The sequence below is a fragment of the Salvelinus fontinalis genome, chromosome 28 (genome assembly GCF_029448725.1).
Source record: "Salvelinus fontinalis isolate EN_2023a chromosome 28, ASM2944872v1, whole genome shotgun sequence".
NCBI lineage: Eukaryota > Metazoa > Chordata > Actinopteri > Salmoniformes > Salmonidae > Salvelinus > Salvelinus fontinalis.
In genome coordinates this window covers 23,471,467-23,491,058 of record NC_074692.1, presented here as the reverse complement: position 1 = coordinate 23,491,058, position 19,592 = coordinate 23,471,467, and the positions used below count along the sequence as shown (strand labels likewise).

At 42.0% G+C, this 19,592-nt stretch overlaps 1 protein-coding gene across 2 annotated transcripts in view; it reads left to right on the top strand.

Moving 5' to 3' along the window:
- Window positions 1-18,963, top strand: part of LOC129826446 (SET-binding protein-like) — a 93,820-nt gene extending 74,857 nt beyond the window's left edge. For both annotated transcript variants that reach the window (XM_055887186.1, XM_055887185.1), the window contains exons 3-6: window positions 1-99; window positions 293-494; window positions 1,193-2,225; window positions 14,049-18,963. The exon at window positions 1-99 is cut by the window's left edge and continues 2,336 nt beyond it. In XM_055887186.1, coding sequence (XP_055743161.1) covers window positions 1-99; window positions 293-494; window positions 1,193-2,225; window positions 14,049-14,518 — 1,804 coding nt within the window. In that variant the 3' untranslated portion in view covers window positions 14,519-18,963. The remainder of the gene's footprint in view (window positions 100-292; window positions 495-1,192; window positions 2,226-14,048) is intronic.
- The last annotated feature ends 629 nt before the right edge of the window (window positions 18,964-19,592 follow it).

Sequence of the window (19,592 nt, the reverse complement as noted above, 5' to 3'; positions counted from 1 at the left end):
ATCACACAGCGAGGAGACTATTCCCAGCGACAGCGGCATAGGGACGGACAACAACAGCACCTCTGACCAGACAGAGAAGGGAACCAACGCACGACGCAGGTATCTATCTCTCTGTTAGTTTACATGGTTAGTTATTTAGCTAGAAGTGACAGAGTGAGTGAGTGAGATAGTATGCTAGGTAAGTGAGTGAGGGAGGGAGAAAGTGAGTGAGTGAATATTGCCCAGGGGTTTGTTTGAAACCACAATAGCGACATTGTACATCCAGTTGACAGGTTTTTGTTTTGTGTTGCAGGTACTCGTTTGACCTGTGTGGGTTTGAGGCTGCGGAGTCTGCCGTTCTGGAGGCCTCCAGTCGCGGCAGTAGGGGTCGCTGTGAGCAGCCGGCAGTGGTGGACAACTTCCTGTCCCAGCAGGAGAAGAAGCAGAAACACCGCAGGAAGAGGAAGTGCCTGCAGAGCAGAGACCACCTGAACTTCCTGTCTGAGCTAGAAGAGGTATCAAATCCAACTTTCTATTAAAATTTCATAAAACTTAGTGTAGGAGTAGAATGAAGTTGCCACTAGACTTATTGTATATGATGTCACAGAGATATCAGAGGACAGGTTCATTGTAATGGCTGGAATAGAATAAATAGACTGGTATCTAATAAATGGAGAGCCCATGTGTTTGATGTGTTTGATACCTTTCCTTTAATTTAATTCCAGCCATTACAATGAGCCCATCCTCATATATTTTTGCCCACCAGCCTCCTCTGGACTGTATGTATTATTCAGTACTGATATGGCCTCTCCTCCTCTCCTCTGGACTGTATGTATTATCCAGTACTGATATGGCCTCTCCTCTGGACTGTATGTATTATCCAGTACTGATATGGCCTCTCCTCTGGACTGTATGTATTATCCAGTACTGATATGGCCTCTCCTCCTCTCCTCTGGACTGTATATATTATCCAGTACTGATATGGCCTCTCCTCTGGACTGTATGTATTATCCAGTACTGATATGGCCTCTCCTCTGGAATGTATGTATTATCCAGTACTGATATGGCCTCTCCTCTGGACTGTATGTATTTTCCAGTACTGATATGGCCTCTCCTCTGGAATGTATGTATTATCCAGTACTGATATGGCCTCTCCTCTGAACTGTATGTATTTTCCAGTACTGATATGGCCTCTCCTCCTCTTCTCTGCCAGGTGGTGGTAAAGCTGCAGCAGCTACATGTGTCTCACCGACGCTACGCCTCCTGCTACCCCCAGCACCCCTACCCCTCCATCTTCCGCCTCAACTTCCACCATCACTACTACCCCTTGACCTATGACCCCTACCCCTGTGATCCCGCCCCGTACCTTCGCAGGACCGCCGAGCTCAAGGCCAAGAGGAGGCGCGGCCGGCCCGCCAAAACCAGCGAGCCAATCACATCCAAGCTGCCTTTTGTCCAGGGGTTTGGGTATCCGCTGGCGGGGGGGAACTACTATGCACCATATGCCATGCCTTATGCCCCGCCTCTGAGCCTGGGCTACTACGCCACATCACCCTACCTTCCCCACGGTCCTTCACCACCCTCCCCCTTCATGAGGCCTGCCGTCCCCCCTCCGAAGTTCCACTCTGGGGGCCACTCCAAGCTCCAGGCATCTAGCGGCCCACTGCAGGGCTCCTCTGGTCGGGGAGAAGGACTGGGATCACTGGGTGGTGGAGGTCTTGGAGGGGTGAGGCTCCACAAGAGGAAACACAAGCACAAACACAAACATAAGGAAGAGACCAACCTCCTCTCACCCCATGACAGACAGGAGCTGGGCGGGCTCTTCAGCGGTGCCAAGACCAATGGGCTGCTCAACCTGCTGACTGACAGGTGGGAGATGACCAACCAGAAGCGTCATGAGAAGCAGAGGGGGGGTGGGAGAGGCTCTAGAGGGGGATCCAGGGGAGCGATGTTTGAGTCGAACCCTCTCTCTTCTCTCTCTATGGACCATGTCCAGTTCCGCCAACGCACACCCGGAGAGCCAGTGAGCAGCTTCGTGAGCAACTACAGCAGCCAATCACTGCGGCCAGATTTGACCTCTGACCTTTTCAGATTGCGGGAGGAGAAGGAGGAGGGCAGTGGGCATGGCAGAAGGAGGGGCTTAGCAGTGTTCGGAGAGGAAGGGGTGATGTCGTTCCACAATGCCAGGAAAGAGAAGATCCATGAAAGAGAAAAGTCCTTCCACAGTTCCAGCCCCACTCTAACAGGTAACACCGTATTACTATTCTATTAGACTTATTACCATGTTATAACACAGCCCCACTCTAACAGGTAACAACGTATTACTATTCTATTAGACTTATTACCATGTTATAACACAGCCACACTCTAACAGGTAACAACGTATTACTGACCGTAACAGGCGTATTACCATGTTATAACACAGCCCCACTCTAACAGGTAACAACGTATTACTGACCGTAACAGGCTTATTACCATGTTATAACACAGCCCCACTCTAACAGGTAACAACGTATTACTCACAGTAACAGGCGTATTACCATGTTATAACACAGCCCCACTCTAACAGGTAACAACGTGTCACTATTCTATTAGACTTATTACCATGTTATAACACAGCCCCACTCTAACAGGTAACAACGTATTACTATTCTATTAGACTTATTACCATGTTATAACACAGCCCCACTCTAACAGGTAACAACGTGTTACTATTCTATTAGACTTATTACCATGTTATAACACAGCCCCACTCTAACAGGTAACAACGTGTTACTATTCTATTAGACTTATTACCATGTTATAACACAGCCCCACTCTAACAGGTAACAACGTATTACTATTCTATTAGACTTATTACCATGTTATAACACAGCCCCACTCTAACAGGTAACAACGTATTACTATTCTATTAGACTTATTACCATGTTATAACACAGCCCCACTCTAACAGGTAACAACGTATTACTATTCTATTAGACTTATTACCATGTTATAACACAGCCCCACTCTAACAGGTAACAACGTATTACTATTCTATTAGACTTATTACCATGTTATAACACAGCCCCACTCTAACAGGTAACAACGTATTACTATTCTATTAGACTTATTACCATGTTATAACACAGCCCCACTCTAACAGGTAACAACGTGTTACTATTCTATTAGACTTATTACCATGTTATAACACAGCCCCACTCTAACAGGTAACAACGTGTTACTATTCTATTAGACTTATTACCATGTTATAACACAGCCCCACTCTAACAGGTAACAACGTATTACTATTCTATTAGACTTATTACCATGTTATAACACAGCCCCACTCTAACAGGTAACAACGTATTACTATTCTATTAGACTTATTACCATGTTATAACACAGCCCCACTCTAACAGGTAACAACGTATTACTATTCTATTAGACTTATTACCATGTTATAACACAGCCCCACTCTAACAGGTAACAACGTATTACTATTCTATTAGACTTATTACCATGTTATAACACAGCCCCACTCTAACAGGTAACAACGTATTACTATTCTATTAGACTTATTACCATGTTATAACACAGCCCCACTCTAACAGGTAACAACGTATTACTATTCTATTAGACTTATTACCATGTTATAGCACAGCCCCACTCTAACAGGTAACAACGTGTTACTATTCTATTAGACTTATTACCATGTTATAACACAGTCCCACTCTAACAGGTAACAACGTGTTACTATTCTATTAGACTTATTACCATGTTATAACACAGCCCCACTCTAACAGGTAACACCGTATTACTATTCTATTAGACTTATTACCATGTTATAACACAGCCCCACTCTAACAGGTAACAACGTATTACTGACTTTAACAGGCGTATTACCATGTTATAACACAGCCCCACTCTAACAGGTAACAACGTATTACTGACCGTAACAGGCGTATTACCATGTTATAACACAGCCCCACTCTAACAGGTAACAACGTGTTACTGACCGTAACAGGCGTATTACCATGTTATACCACATCCCCACTCTAACAGGTAACAACGTATTACTATTCTATTAGACTTATTACCATGTTATAACACAGCCCCACTCTAACAGGTAACAACGTATTACTGACCGTAACAGGCGTATTACCATGTTATAACACAGCCCCACTCTAACAGGTAACAACGTATTACTGACCTTAACAGACTTATTACCATGTTATAACACAGCCCCACTCTAACAGGTAACAACGTATTACTGACCGTAACAGGCGTATTACCATGTTATAACACAGCCCCACTCTAACAGGTAACTGCGTATTACTGACCGTAACAGGCGTATTACCATGTTATAACACAGCCCCACTCTAACAGGTAACAACGTATTACTATTCTATTAGACTTATTACCATGTTATAACACAGCCCCACTCTAACAGGTAACAATGTGTTACTATTCTATTAGACTTATTACCATGTTATAACACAGCCCCACTCTAACAGGTAACAACGTATTACTGACCGTAACAGGCGTATTACCATGTTATAACACAGCCCCACTCTAACAGGTAACAACGTATTACTCACAGTAACAGGCGTATTACCATGTTATAACACAGCCCCACTCTAACAGGTAACAACGTGTTACTATTCTATTAGACTTATTACCATGTTATAACACAGCCCCACTCTAACAGGTAACAACATGTTACTATTCTATTAGACTTATTACCATGTTATTACACAGCCCCACTCTAACAGGTAACAACGTGTTACTATTCTATTAGACTTATTACCATGTTATAACACAGCCCCACTCTAACAGGTAACAACGTATTACTATTCTATTAGACTTATTACCATGTTATAACACAGCCCCACTCTAACAGGTAACAACGTATTACTATTCTATTAGACTTATTACCATGTTATAACACAGCCCCACTCTAACAGGTAACAACGTATTACTATTCTATTAGACTTATTACCATGTTATAACACAGCCCCACTCTAACAGGTAACAACGTATTACTATTCTATTAGACTTATTACCATGTTATAACACATCCCCACTCTAACAGGTAACAACGTATTACTGACCGTAACAGGCGTATTACCATGTTATAACACAGCCCCACTCTAACAGGTAACAACGTATTACTATTCTATTAGACTTATTACCATGTTATAACACAGCCCCACTCTAACAGGTAACAACGTATTACTATTCTATTAGACTTATTACCATGTTATAACACAGCCCCACTCTAACGGGTAACAACGTGTTACTATTCTATTAGACTTATTACCATGTTATAACACAGCCCCACTCTAACAGGTAACAACGTATTACTATTCTATTAGACTTATTACCATGTTATAACACAGCCCCACTCTAACAGGTAACAACGTATTACTATTCTATTAGACTTATTAACATGTTATAACACAGCCCCACTAACAGGTAACAACGTATTACTATTCTATTAGACTTATTACCATGTTATAACACAGCCCCACTCTAACAGGTAACAACGTGTTACTATTCCATTAGACTTATTACCATGTTATAACACAGCCCCACTCTAACAGGTAACAACGTATTACTGACCGTAACAGACTTATTACCATGTTATAACACAGCCCCACTCTAACAGGTAACAACGTATTACTATTCTATTAGACTTATTACCATGTTATAACACAGCCCCACTCTAACAGGTAACAACGTATTACTGACCGTAACAGGCGTATTACCATGTTATAACACAGCCCCACTCTAACAGGTAACAACGTATTACTGACCGTAACAGGCTTATTACCATGTTATAACACAGCCCCACTCTAACAGGTAACAACGTATTACTCACAGTAACAGGCGTATTACCATGTTATAACACAGCCCCACTCTAACAAGTAACAACGTGTCACTATTCTATTAGACTTATTACCATGTTATAACACAGCCCCACTCTAACAGGTAACAACGTATTACTATTCTATTAGACTTATTACCATGTTATAACACAGCCCCACTCTAACAGGTAACAACATGTTACTATTCTATTAGACTTATTACCATGTTATAACACAGCCCCACTCTAACAGGTAACAACGTATTACTATTCTATTAGACTTATTACCATGTTATAACACAGCCCCACTCTAACAGGTAACAACGTATTACTATTCTATTAGACTTATTACCATGTTATAGCACAGCCCCACTCTAACAGGTAACAACGTGTTACTATTCTATTAGACTTATTACCATGTTATAACACAGCCCCACTCTAACAGGTAACAACGTATTACTATTCTATTAGACTTATTACCATGTTATAACACAGCCCCACTCTAACAGGTAACAACATGTTACTATTCTATTAGACTTATTACCATGTTATAACACAGCCCCACTCTAACAGGTAACAACGTATTACTATTCTATTAGACTTATTACCATGTTATAACACAGCCCCACTCTAACAGGTAACAACGTATTACTATTCTATTAGACTTATTACCATGTTATAGCACAGCCCCACTCTAACAGGTAACAACGTGTTACTATTCTATTAGACTTATTACCATGTTATAACACAGCCCCACTCTAACAGGTAACACCGTATTACTATTCTATTAGACTTATTACCATGTTATAACACAGCCCCACTCTAACAGGTAACAACGTATTACTCACAGTAACAGGCGTATTACCATGTTATAACACAGCCCCACTCTAACAGGTAACAACGTATTACTGACCGTAACAGGCGTATTACCATGTTATAACACAGCCCCACTCTAACAGGTAACAACGTGTTACTGACCGTAACAGGCGTATTACCATGTTATACCACATCCCCACTCTAACAGGTAACAACGTGTCACTATTCTATTAGACTTATTACCATGTTATAACACAGCCACACTCTAACAGGTAACAACGTGTTACTATTCTATTAGACTTATTACCATGTTATAACACAGTCCCACTCTAACAGGTAACAACGTATTACTATTCTATTAGACTTATTACCATGTTATAACACAGCCCCACTCTAACAGGTAACAACGTATTACTGACCGTAACAGGCGTATTACCATGTTATAACACAGCCCCACTCTAACAGGTAACAACGTATTACTGACCTTAACAGACTTATTACCATGTTATAACACAGCCCCACTCTAACAGGTAACAACGTATTACTGACCGTAACAGGCGTATTACCATGTTATAACACAGCCCCACTCTAACAGGTAACAACGTATTACTATTCTATTAGACTTATTACCATGTTATAACACAGCCCCACTCTAACAGGTAACAACGTATTCCTATTCTATTAGACTTATTACCATGTTATAACACAGCCCCACTCTAACAGGTAACAACGTATTACTATTCTATTAGACTTATTACCATGTTATAACACAGCCCCACTCTAACAGGTAACAACGTATTACTATTCTATTAGACTTATTACCATGTTATAACACAGCCCCACTCTAACAGGTAACAATGTGTTACTATTCTATTAGACTTATTACCATGTTATAACACAGCCCCACTCTAACAGGTAACAACGTATTACTGACCGTAACAGGCGTATTACCATGTTATAACACAGCCCCACTCTAACAGGTAACAACGTATTACTCACAGTAACAGGCGTATTACCATGTTATAACACAGCCCCACTCTAACAGGTAACAACGTGTTACTATTCTATTAGACTTATTACCATGTTATAACACAGCCCCACTCTAACAGGTAACAACGTATTACTATTCTATTAGACTTATTACCATGTTATAACACAGCCCCACTCTAACAGGTAACAACGTATTACTATTCTATTAGACTTATTACCATGTTATAACACAGCCCCACTCTAACAGGTAACAACGTATTACTATTCTATTAGACTTATTACCATGTTATAACACATCCCCACTCTAACAGGTAACAACGTATTACTGACCGTAACAGGCGTATTACCATGTTATAACACAGCCCCACTCTAACAGGTAACAACGTATTACTATTCTATTAGACTTATTACCATGTTATAACACAGCCCCACTCTAACATGTAACAACGTATTACTATTCTATTAGACTTATTACCATGTTATAACACAGCCCCACTCTAACGGGTAACAACGTGTTACTATTCTATTAGACTTATTACCATGTTATAACACAGCCCCACTCTAACAGGTAACAACGTATTACTATTCTATTAGACTTATTACCATGTTATAACACAGCCCCACTCTAACAGGTAACAACGTATTACTATTCTATTAGACTTATTACCATGTTATAACACAGCCCCACTCTAACAGGTAACAACGTATTACTGACCGTAACAGGCTTATTACCATGTTATAACACAGCCCCACTCTAACAGGTAACAACGTATTACTATTCTATTAGACTTATTACCATGTTATAACACAGCCCCACTCTAACAGGTAACAACGTGTTACTATTCCATTAGACTTATTACCATGTTATAACACAGCCCCACTCTAACAGGTAACAACGTGTTACTATTCTATTAGACTTATTACCATGTTATAACACAGCCCCACTCTAACAGGTAACAACGTGTTACTATTCCATTAGACTTATTACCATGTTATAACACAGCCCCACTCTAACAGGTAACAACGTATTACTGACCGTAACAGACTTATTACCATGTTATAACACAGCCCCACTCTAACAGGTAACAACGTATTACTATTCTATTAGACTTATTACCATGTTATAACACAGCCCCACTCTAACAGGTAACAACGTGTTACTGACCGTAACAGGCGTATTACCATGTTATAACACAGCCCCACTCTAACAGGTAACAACGTATTACTGACCGTAACAGGCTTATTACCATGTTATAACACAGCCCCACTCTAACAGGTAACAACGTATTACTCACAGTAACAGGCGTATTACCATGTTATAACACAGCCCCACTCTAACAAGTAACAACGTGTCACTATTCTATTAGACTTATTACCATGTTATAACACAGCTCCACTCTAACAGGTAACAACGTATTACTATTCTATTAGACTTATTACCATGTTATAACACAGCCCCACTCTAACAGGTAACAACATGTTACTATTCTATTAGACTTATTACCATGTTATAACACAGCCCCACTCTAACAGGTAACAACGTATTACTATTCTATTAGACTTATTACCATGTTATAACACAGCCCCACTCTAACAGGTAACAACGTATTACTATTCTATTAGACTTATTACCATGTTATAGCACAGCCCCACTCTAACAGGTAACAACGTATTACTATTCTATTAGACTTATTACCATGTTATAACACAGCCCCACTCTAACAGGTAACAACGTATTACTATTCTATTAGACTTATTACCATGTTATAACACAGCCCCACTCTAACAGGTAACAACATGTTACTATTCTATTAGACTTATTACCATGTTATAACACAGCCCCACTCTAACAGGTAACAACGTATTACTATTCTATTAGACTTATTACCATGTTATAACACAGCCCCACTCTAACAGGTAACAACGTATTACTATTCTATTAGACTTATTACCATGTTATAGCACAGCCCCACTCTAACAGGTAACAACGTGTTACTATTCTATTAGACTTATTACCATGTTATAACACAGCCCCACTCTAACAGGTAACACCGTATTACTATTCTATTAGACTTATTACCATGTTATAACACAGCCCCACTCTAACAGGTAACAACGTATTACTCACAGTAACAGGCGTATTACCATGTTATAACACAGCCCCACTCTAACAGGTAACAACGTATTACTGACCGTAACAGGCGTATTACCATGTTATAACACAGCCCCACTCTAACAGGTAACAACGTGTTACTGACCGTAACAGGCGTATTACCATGTTATACCACATCCCCACTCTAACAGGTAACAACGTGTCACTATTCTATTAGACTTATTACCATGTTATAACACAGCCACACTCTAACAGGTAACAACGTGTTACTATTCTATTAGACTTATTACCATGTTATAACACAGTCCCACTCTAACAGGTAACAACGTTTTACTATTCTATTAGACTTATTACCATGTTATAACACAGCCCCACTTTAACAGGTAACAACGTATTACTCACAGTAACAGGCGTATTACCATGTTATAACACAGCCCCACTAACAGGTAGCAACGTATTACTGACCGTAACAGGCTTATTACCATGTTATAACACAGCCCCACTCTAACAGGTAACAACGTATTACTGACCGTAACAGGCTTATTACCATGTTATAACACAGCCCCACTCTAACAGGTAACAACGTATTACTGACCGTAACAGGCTTATTACCATGTTATAACACAGCCACACGTATTACTGACCGTAACAGGCTTATTACCATGTTATAACACAGCCCCACTCTCTCCAGATATCTGATATTTCAGATTTATCTTAAAATATATTGTTGTACTAAGGCAGTGGATGCATTCATTCTTGTCCCGATAGTGGAAAACAACATCAGTAGTTGCTTATTATTCTGTTTTTACATCAAATGTATATATACGATGTGGATAGTGTTTAAGGTGTCTTCCCAGTTTTCGAAGCAACCAGATGAACATGTGTAAGCCTATAGCAGACAAAGAGGCAGTCAGCTCCTAAAGCACCAAATACTGAACAAATCTGTTTGTGGTACATTCTGTATTCTGAGTGCAGCGAGCACATCTGGCCAGAGAGAGAGAGAACGAAACGCATGGGTGGAGAGGTCTATAATTCACCAATCCCTCCCTCTCTCTCAGCCTGCCAATGGTTGGTCCCAGAGATATATGATTCCCAGGTTGTGATTTATATTCTCCAGACAGGCAGTAAAAGGCTGTGGCTGTGTTAACAGAGCTGGCTACCAGCCAGGACTTTAATGAGTGGGGCCTAGTCCAGCGGAGGGGGAGAAAAGCCAGGGGCTCACTTAGATTACATCCCCCTCCCCAGGGATCCCATGGGAGATGACTCACGCACACACTACCCCCCTCTCTAACCCCCTTCTTCTACCCCTTTTTCTCCCTCTCCCTTCCTCCATCTCTTCTACTGCTCTAGACAGGGTATACCCCTTCTTTCTCTCTATTCCCTCACTCTCCTCTCCCTGTTCCCCCTCTTTCCCTCATCTTCCCCGTCTCTCCTCCCTCCCTCTCCACTCACTCATCAACCCTTTTTCTCTCCTTCCTCTCTCTCTACTCCTTCTTCCCTGTCTCCCTCTCCTCCCTCCACCAGCATGACTTACTGCTACGTCCACAGACCAGCCCTAGCCCAATTAAAACACACGCACACTGACACACACACAGACACTGATCTGATCTGAAATGTATATTATTCTCCACTCTTGTGTGATTGAATGTTTCTAAATAATTTCCTCCTGTGATTGAATTTTTCTAAATCATTTCCTCCCTGTGATTGGGTGTTTCTAAATCATTTCCTCCTGTGATTGAATGAGAAATAAAATCATAGGAAATGATTTAGAAACACCCAATCACAATCACAACACCCAAATCATTTCCTCCTGTGATTGAATGTTTCTAAATCATTTCCTCCCTGTGATTGGGTGTTTCTAAATCATTTCCGCCCTGTGATTGGATGTTTATCTGAGCCTGATTAGAACTGTGTGTCTGCTCCCACTAATCATCAGGTTCAACTGCACCTGACAGCAATCTCTCACCATAATTTGCATAAAAGCAGGTCATCCTTTTTACGGAGTTAATGAAAGTGATTTTCTCTGTGTGTGCGTGCACACCCACACCCACACACAATATAATTCATCATCCTGCAGTTGGCTAAAAGCTCTGGATAGCAGTGTACCTTAAACACAGGTCTAGGATCAGCTTACCATACCAAAATCTTAAACAGTTAAACAGGACACAAAACTGATCTCAGACCAGTAACTTTATTCTCCACTGGACTGAGACAGAGCTATAGATACTGAGCTATAAGTACTGCTGAAGGTAATAATTTTTATGATGCCAATACACTGAGTGTACAAAACATGACAGGTGAATTCAGGTGAAATCTATGATCCCTTATTTGATCCCTCAATCAGTGTAGATGAAGGGGAGGAGAGAGGTTAAAGAAGGATTTTTAAGTCTCGAGACAATTGACCAATTGATTGTGTATGTGTGGCATTCAGAGGGTGAAGGGGTAAGACAAAAGATTTAAGTGCCTTTGAACAGGGTATGGTAGTAGTTGCCAGGCGCACCAGTTTGAGTGTGTCAAGAACTGCAACGCTGCTGGGTTTCTCACGCTCTATAGTTTCCTGTGGGTATCAAGAATGGTCCACCACCCAAAGGACATCCAGCCAACTTGACACAACTGTGGGAAGCATTGGAGTCAACATGGGCCAGCATCCCTGTGGAATGCTTTCGACACCTTATGTAGTCCATGCCCTGATAAATGTAGGTAGTTCTGAAGGCAAAATTTGGTGCATTAGGAAGGTGTTCCTAATGTTTTGTACACTCAGTGTATGCAGCTCATAAATTCCTATCCCTGTGTGTGTGTGTCCGTGTGTGTGTCCCCGCGTGCTTGTCTGTGTGTTTCTGCGCCTCACAAATTGCTACTACTCAGTGCTAGTGTATTGTCTCAGTAGAAGAGAACCTATGAACAGGAGGCTTTATACGTTATCATGATCGTATTATGATGCAGATCTTATATCAATACCATTGGGCATGTTTACAATACTAGAGTCTGGACTAAACGTTTTATGTCTTTTAAAATCATCAGCAAGCATTTGATAGCTATGAAGACCAATGATGGATTAAATATGAATTCATTTGTGTGTCATTCAAATGTATTTTGGTCTAATTATCACTTTGTTAGCCTTAGTGGTTAGTTAGTACTGTTACATTGTCACAGCTTAGAACAATGTGGAGGAAAACCCTGAAATACTGAGAAACCACACTGAATAGGAGAGAAGGAGGTAGAGAGAGGAAGAGAGCAGGCGCGTTTAAAGGCGGCTGTTTTGGGGCCTGTTGTGTCTGATTGTGCTATTCCTCCATTTTGGCTTTGGTTCAATCTGGGAACACTGCCCAGAGAATAGGGGGTGGGGCTGTGAGAGGAGGGAGGAGCTAGAGAGGGAGAGAAGATCTGAATTGCATACTCCTCACATCCTCTATCCTCGTCTCCCTCTCAAAACCCATTGAACGAGGAAGCCAGAAGTCCTTCCCAGACAGCAAGAGTGAGATAGGGGAGAGAGAAAGAGGAAGGGGGGGGGGGGGGTGGAGAGAGAAAGAGCTGTGAGTATGAAGGGCAGAGTTCCCAGTTCATCAGCACGAAGGAAACAATATGGCTCCAGTTTCCTCTGCTCAGCCAATCGTATGCTGAATTTGTGTGTGCCTGCTTGTGTGTGCATTTGTGTTATTATCTGTGGTGCGTGTGCGTGTGTCTGGTCTGTTTGCCAGCCGGTGCTCCAGATGCGTAGAAACAATGTTGTATAGCGACACATTTAATGGCTGGACACATTTCTGTGGGTTTCCTGCTAGCAGAATGGAAGCTCCTCTCTCTCTCGCTATTCATCATTCTCTTTCTCTCTGTCTCTCTCACTATCCATCTGTATCTCCTCTCTTTAGCACAGGATGGAATCTCTACTTCTGTTTCAGCTGCAAGGCAGGCCTGCTTTGGCGGAAATTAGCAGGAAGGAGCTCAAACAAAAAACAAAATATTTCAATGAGCAGCAATGTGTGCTTTTTGTTGGTATTCAAGACTATTCTTTCTTGGTAACATTGTCTTGTGAACCCCCTAATTTAGCTTTTGTTTCATTCACTGTTAAACAGCTGATATATGTCTTGTAAAACCCCCCCCCACTCTTCTCCATCTTACATTGTCAAAGTGCGGTTACACATCTAACTCTCTTCTCTCTCTCTCTCTCTCTCTCTCTCTCTCTCTCTCTCTCTCTCGCTCTCTCACTCTCTCTGTCTTTCTCGCTCTCTCTCTGTCTCTCTATCGCTCTCTCTCTCCTCTGTCTCTCTGTCTGTCGCTCTCTCTGTCTCGGTCTCTCTCTCTCAGGTGTTCCAGGTAAGAGGAGGTATAAGCGTCATGAGGTGGAACAGATCCACGGTGAGGTCAGGAGGATGTGTTCTCTCAACACTCAGAGGAGCTTTGAGCACGTGCAGAAGATCCTGCGTGTGAAGCGTCTCCAGCGCCAGGCCAAGACCGGCAACAACGTTGTCAAAAGGCGACCTGGTCGCCCCCGGAAACACCCCATTGATGAATTTGAACCCAACAATTACGGGAGCGACATAGGGAGGGGCTTCGGGATGCCGGTGCTGGAAAGGTGTGTGGACCTACCGGGCAAGCGGAGCTTAAGACCAAGTCCCGCCCCCCAGCCTCTGGAGTTTTCCAATCACGACTCAATCTCAGTGGCTATTGAGACGGTAGTTCACAGAGCACGTTCTCTGGCGCCCCCACCGACCAGAGGAGGGAAACGCAGGGGTAGACCCAGGAAGGAAGAGGGAGGGGATATGGCGTTTCATTAGCTAATCAGACAGCAGGACAGTTGCAGATACAGATGAGCTCTGACCTATCAGAGAGCTGGTAAGAGGAGCTAACACTGGCCTTAGCAGCCAAAACAGACGTCAATTCTGGGACCTCTGTGCACTTTGACCTATTGGCCTGTCTGTTTCTCTTCTATGATTGGATGTAAGGAGTGTGACTGCAGTAGGTCTCTGGAGTAACATTAGAAGAGCAACAGTGTTGCACTCTGAACGAGTGTTCCTTCTGAAGGCGGACAATGACACTTACCATACATGTATGTGAAACAATGATGCGTATGGTACTTTAATATGATACTGTATGGTACTTTATGGTACAATATCTGATACTATATGGCACTATTTGATAAGGTACTGTATGATACTATGGTACTATACGGTATGAAATACAATGGTACTTTATGATAGTCTTTATCTGAATGTGGCATTAGCTACACCTTTACCAGCAGACGGGGGGTGGTGATTGGTTAATATGATATTGTGCAGCTCTGCTTAGTTTTGCCCCCCCTGCCGCAGAGATACTATAAAGGCAATATGCTGTACTGAGCCTCCCTGGCCTTTACAGCTATGATCTAACTGTACATAGGAACATACTCCACTTTTACCCGCCTTTTACCCCGCAGAATACAGTCCATTTACATGTACTGGAACATATCAAACTGAAATGTTGTACCATAGGCCATAAATGTTGGGATTGTGGTTTTATAACCAAAAATAGACCTGGATGTGACTCAAGACATGTTTGTTTTCAGACTGAAGGAACCACATCTATTCATTCATTTATTCTGTGTATATAAGAAGGTCATCACATACATGGGAATATCAGGGGTGTTTTGTGAAACCTTAAAGGTCAACTTTGGGCAAAAACGCAAAGATAACAGCTTTTAACTGTATAACTGATCAATGCTCCATCATACCAGGTCATTTAATGCAACAACAAAAAATATATAGATAAGATATTTGGCTAAAGAAGTGCCATTTCCTACCGATCTCTACAGCTTCTGTCCAAAAACAAATCCTGTGAAATGACTTCTACACATGGAGGAGATACTGGCTAGCTACAGTGGCTAGCTTAGCTAACAAACTAGCTACGTTGGTCGCAGCGTAAGAACAGAATGACAACCAAACCACCAGATGAACAACCAAACCACCAACACCCCATTTCTGTTTGAAAATTGAGAAAGAGGCAGGGTTGGACCATTTTTTTTGCCCAATGTCGACCTTTAAAGTTGGTTTTAATTTGCTATATAAACATTCACTTACATTTAATCAAGTCAGCACTTACATGCTTGTTCTAGCCTTACAATTTGGCCTTGACTTCATTGGTGGACATCCATTCAGAAACGTCCATTAATTTAAACTATTTGAATATGCAGGATGCTCAGCCAATGGCGTCAAACCTAAGCCCAAGCCTGAGATTTGATTGGACAGTGAAGATGGAGGAGGACTAATGATCAGTGTGTGGTACTCTGATGGTTTCTATCTGAGTAGTGGTAGGAAAACAACATGAGTAGTGTTAGAAAAACAACAATTCATTATTGGAATAGGGAACCAAAGCCTCAGAGTTATATGTGTTTCACAGACTTGTCAGACAGCTGTGGAGTTGTCAGTGTTCTCATTCTGCAGCTAAACACACAGGACATTAGATGCTAGCTAGCTAGAATGTTTTCAATATTTCATAAAATAGCAGTAGGTACGTATTTCATTGGGACCTATGTGTACTGTAAACTTGGGAAGCCTCTCCTCTCTCTGTGAGGGTCTTGTCAGCTCCAGCACTTCTGCACGTGCCTTATGTTTGTTTCTTAAACCATCACATCTCATTCTGTGGGAATTCAAAATGGCAGAGAAGTCACTGAGATTGAAACCAAGTACTAATGATTGTGCATTTTCGACACGTGTGTCTTAGCCACCACAACACGGACACTACCTATGTCCCTTTGCAGCCATACGTACAAATGGCCTGATTCCATTTCAGGTTCCACGCCCCTTATGCTCACCCTTGGCTCTTTGGATTGAACAGATAAAAGAGCTCTGTTATGCACTCTATTAGAGAGAAAGGTGGATCCATCACCATGCAGTCTTTTCATATCTGAGCTGTGAGGAGCAGAGGTGGTAGGAGCCAGGGAAAGTGGACTTCAATCTAAATGGAACCAGGCCCCCCGGGCTGTGGGCGTGCAGGCTGTGCCAGGGAAGTTCTGGTGGGAACCATGCTGTCTTACGTAGTTGTTTGCTATGCATCAGGTCTGGCCTGAGCTGTCTGAGGAGTCCACCCTTCCACATAGACAAATAAGTGTCTTATTTACCCAATAAAACATGCAGTCATGTATCCAGAAGTGTGAATAATATCAGTAATAATTTGTAAAGCGTTGTGCAGAAAGTGACTATCATTTCATGTCAACTTTAGTGACTGCAGCTCCCTGCAGTGCTGCCTTAATCAGAAGTCAAGCTCCAGTAGTGAAGTGTTTATCTGTTGTAAATAGTCTGTTCTGTTGTGTTCTGCCTGCATGGATACAAACTGGCCCCAGCTACATATGCTGGCATATCCCCTCAGACCAACCTAAGCCCATCCTAGAAGACAGACCCATCTTAGTCAACATTAGACATTAGAACCAGCAATACCCCTTTAGTCAGTCTCTATCCATCAATTAGAATTTTCATCAAACAGTCATAGCAAGGTTAAGATCCCAGGACCTGTGCCAGCCTATGATAATGACTCTTGTTGCACTTCAGCCAAGACCAAGAACCCCCATTGGCTAGCAGCTATACTCCCCTCAGCCAATGGGTGCCTAGTGCAGAAGTGTGTGTGTGCGTGTGTGTGTGTGTGCACAGAGGGCATTACCAAACCACGTACTCAGACCACGTGCTCAGAGGGCATTACCAAACCACGTACTCAGACCACGTGCTCAGAGGGCATTACCAAATATACACCTGTTCTTGTCAGTGTGTGTGTCAGTTCTAGGCCACTTAGAGAGAGCAGAGACTGAACTGGATCTCATAACCTTTCACAGGAGGCCTACACCTTTCACAGGAGGCCTACACCTTTCACAGGAGGCCTGGATCTCTCTAACCGGGTCTAGGGTCTGGGTGTCTGAGTGTGGTCTAGTGGTAGTCTAGGTTTGGTCTAAGGGGTCTAGATGTGGTATAGTTGCGGTCTAAGGGGTCTAAAGACTTCAAGCTTGGCAGCTCAGTATTCCATGGTTGGTCTCTGATGTTGGAGTTAAGCCACTGGGATCTGTCTGTTTCTCTACCAGCCGATGTTCCGGTGCCTTCTACAGCTGACTAGTATTGTCCTGATCCTCTGCTTAACTACACACAGAGACCGACCGCATGGTCCAGTACGGTCAAGTTGGGTTTTACAGTCCCTGTTGTGTACTGGATTCTGTATTCACTCTGGTCCAACTGTATGGCTGGTATGACTACAAGTAGAAGTTGCCCTTAACCACAGATCCAGGATCAGATCACCCAACCCTAAATCATAACTTTCATTATCAGGGGGATGAAAGAACATCTGGTCCTGGATCAGTGGTTAGGGAAGAGTTCTACCCCTTCACACTCAGACCAGTCTGACTAGTCCAATACAGCCACTGGAGCTGAATCATACTGCATGCGTCTCAAATCACTCCCTACACCCTAAGTAGTGTACTACTACAGAAGACTATATGGAAAATATGGAGTTATGTGAGAAGCAGCCACGGTCTCTACTAATATGTGTAGTCATTAACATATATGTTATGTTTCTACGCTAAAATGTTGTTCAAAGCTGAACATGCAGATGAAGCGTCGATGAGGAAACCAATAAATGTACTTTGCAAGAGCACAAAGTGAGCTCTTAACTGTGTTGGCATATTTGAGTTTGTATACATAGTGTATGTGAACCTTTTTACTAGAGTGGCTTTTCTTTTATTTGCATGCTCCACTTGATTGTATTCATCAATATTTTAGACAAGCGGAGAAGTTGAATTTCAATTGAATTTGGAGCAAGACTTGTACATTGTTTGATATGTTTCTTTTTGTAATGGATTTTTAATTCATAAAGCATTTTTGTACATTGTATGAATATAAAAAATTGCAAATATTTGACATATAGAAATAAGTAAATACTTAGATGGGCATGCATATGCATATATCCTTCTTAGTATGTATGTGTAAATGTACACATATTTTGTATTTGCCTTTGCTCATATACAGATATATGTCATATGCATACATGCCATGTATATGTATATCCATGTCTGCTGGCATGCTTCTGGTCATGTTTACCTATCATGATCTTGTAGTCTATTTTTTTGATTTCTTTTCTCTGAGGAAAAGCTTGTTCTTTTGCTACCGTTTTCCTGGCTGGCAGCATTGGGCACTTATTAAGATGAAATACAGTTGAACTTGTTCATGTCATTCATTGTGTGAAATAATAAATGAATTTATTGAAAGCTGATGATGTCATTGATATGTTTGTTCTGACCTCTTATTGAGGTCACCTTCCACAGGGGGACATCGTGTCTGTTCCAAGTGCACCCTGTTCCTATATAGTCTACTACTTTTGATCAGTTATCTGCGTGCGTGCGTGTTAGATGGCTGCAGTAAGCTGTGCAATGCTGCAGAGACCCACAACTCTGTCACACTTACACACACATGCGTACACACACATTTTGTCACATATTGTCACGTTATTTTCACACTACTAGCTTGCAGAGGATCACACACGCACACACACAGTCTCACACTTACATTTTACTCACACCTACATTACAACACCCACACGCGCATTATGTCCTCGCTATTAGCATAACCTACAGAGTAGATACCCTCTACTTTCGCCCTCTGTTAGTTCATCAAGAGCTGTGCAGGGTAGGCTGGGCTGCAGGCCACTCTGTGATTGGTGTAGGCTAAGAGGGAAGTGCTTTACCATTGGCCGCTGCCACCTTGTAAAATTCTCCTGTTGCCATGGTTGCAGTGTGAACTGCCCAAATGTGTGTATGTGTGTTTGGTGTAGTGCTGATGGAAATGTTGGCACTGGTGTTATTGCGCTAAAATCTTTCCTCTTTGATGGAACTCTGGAATG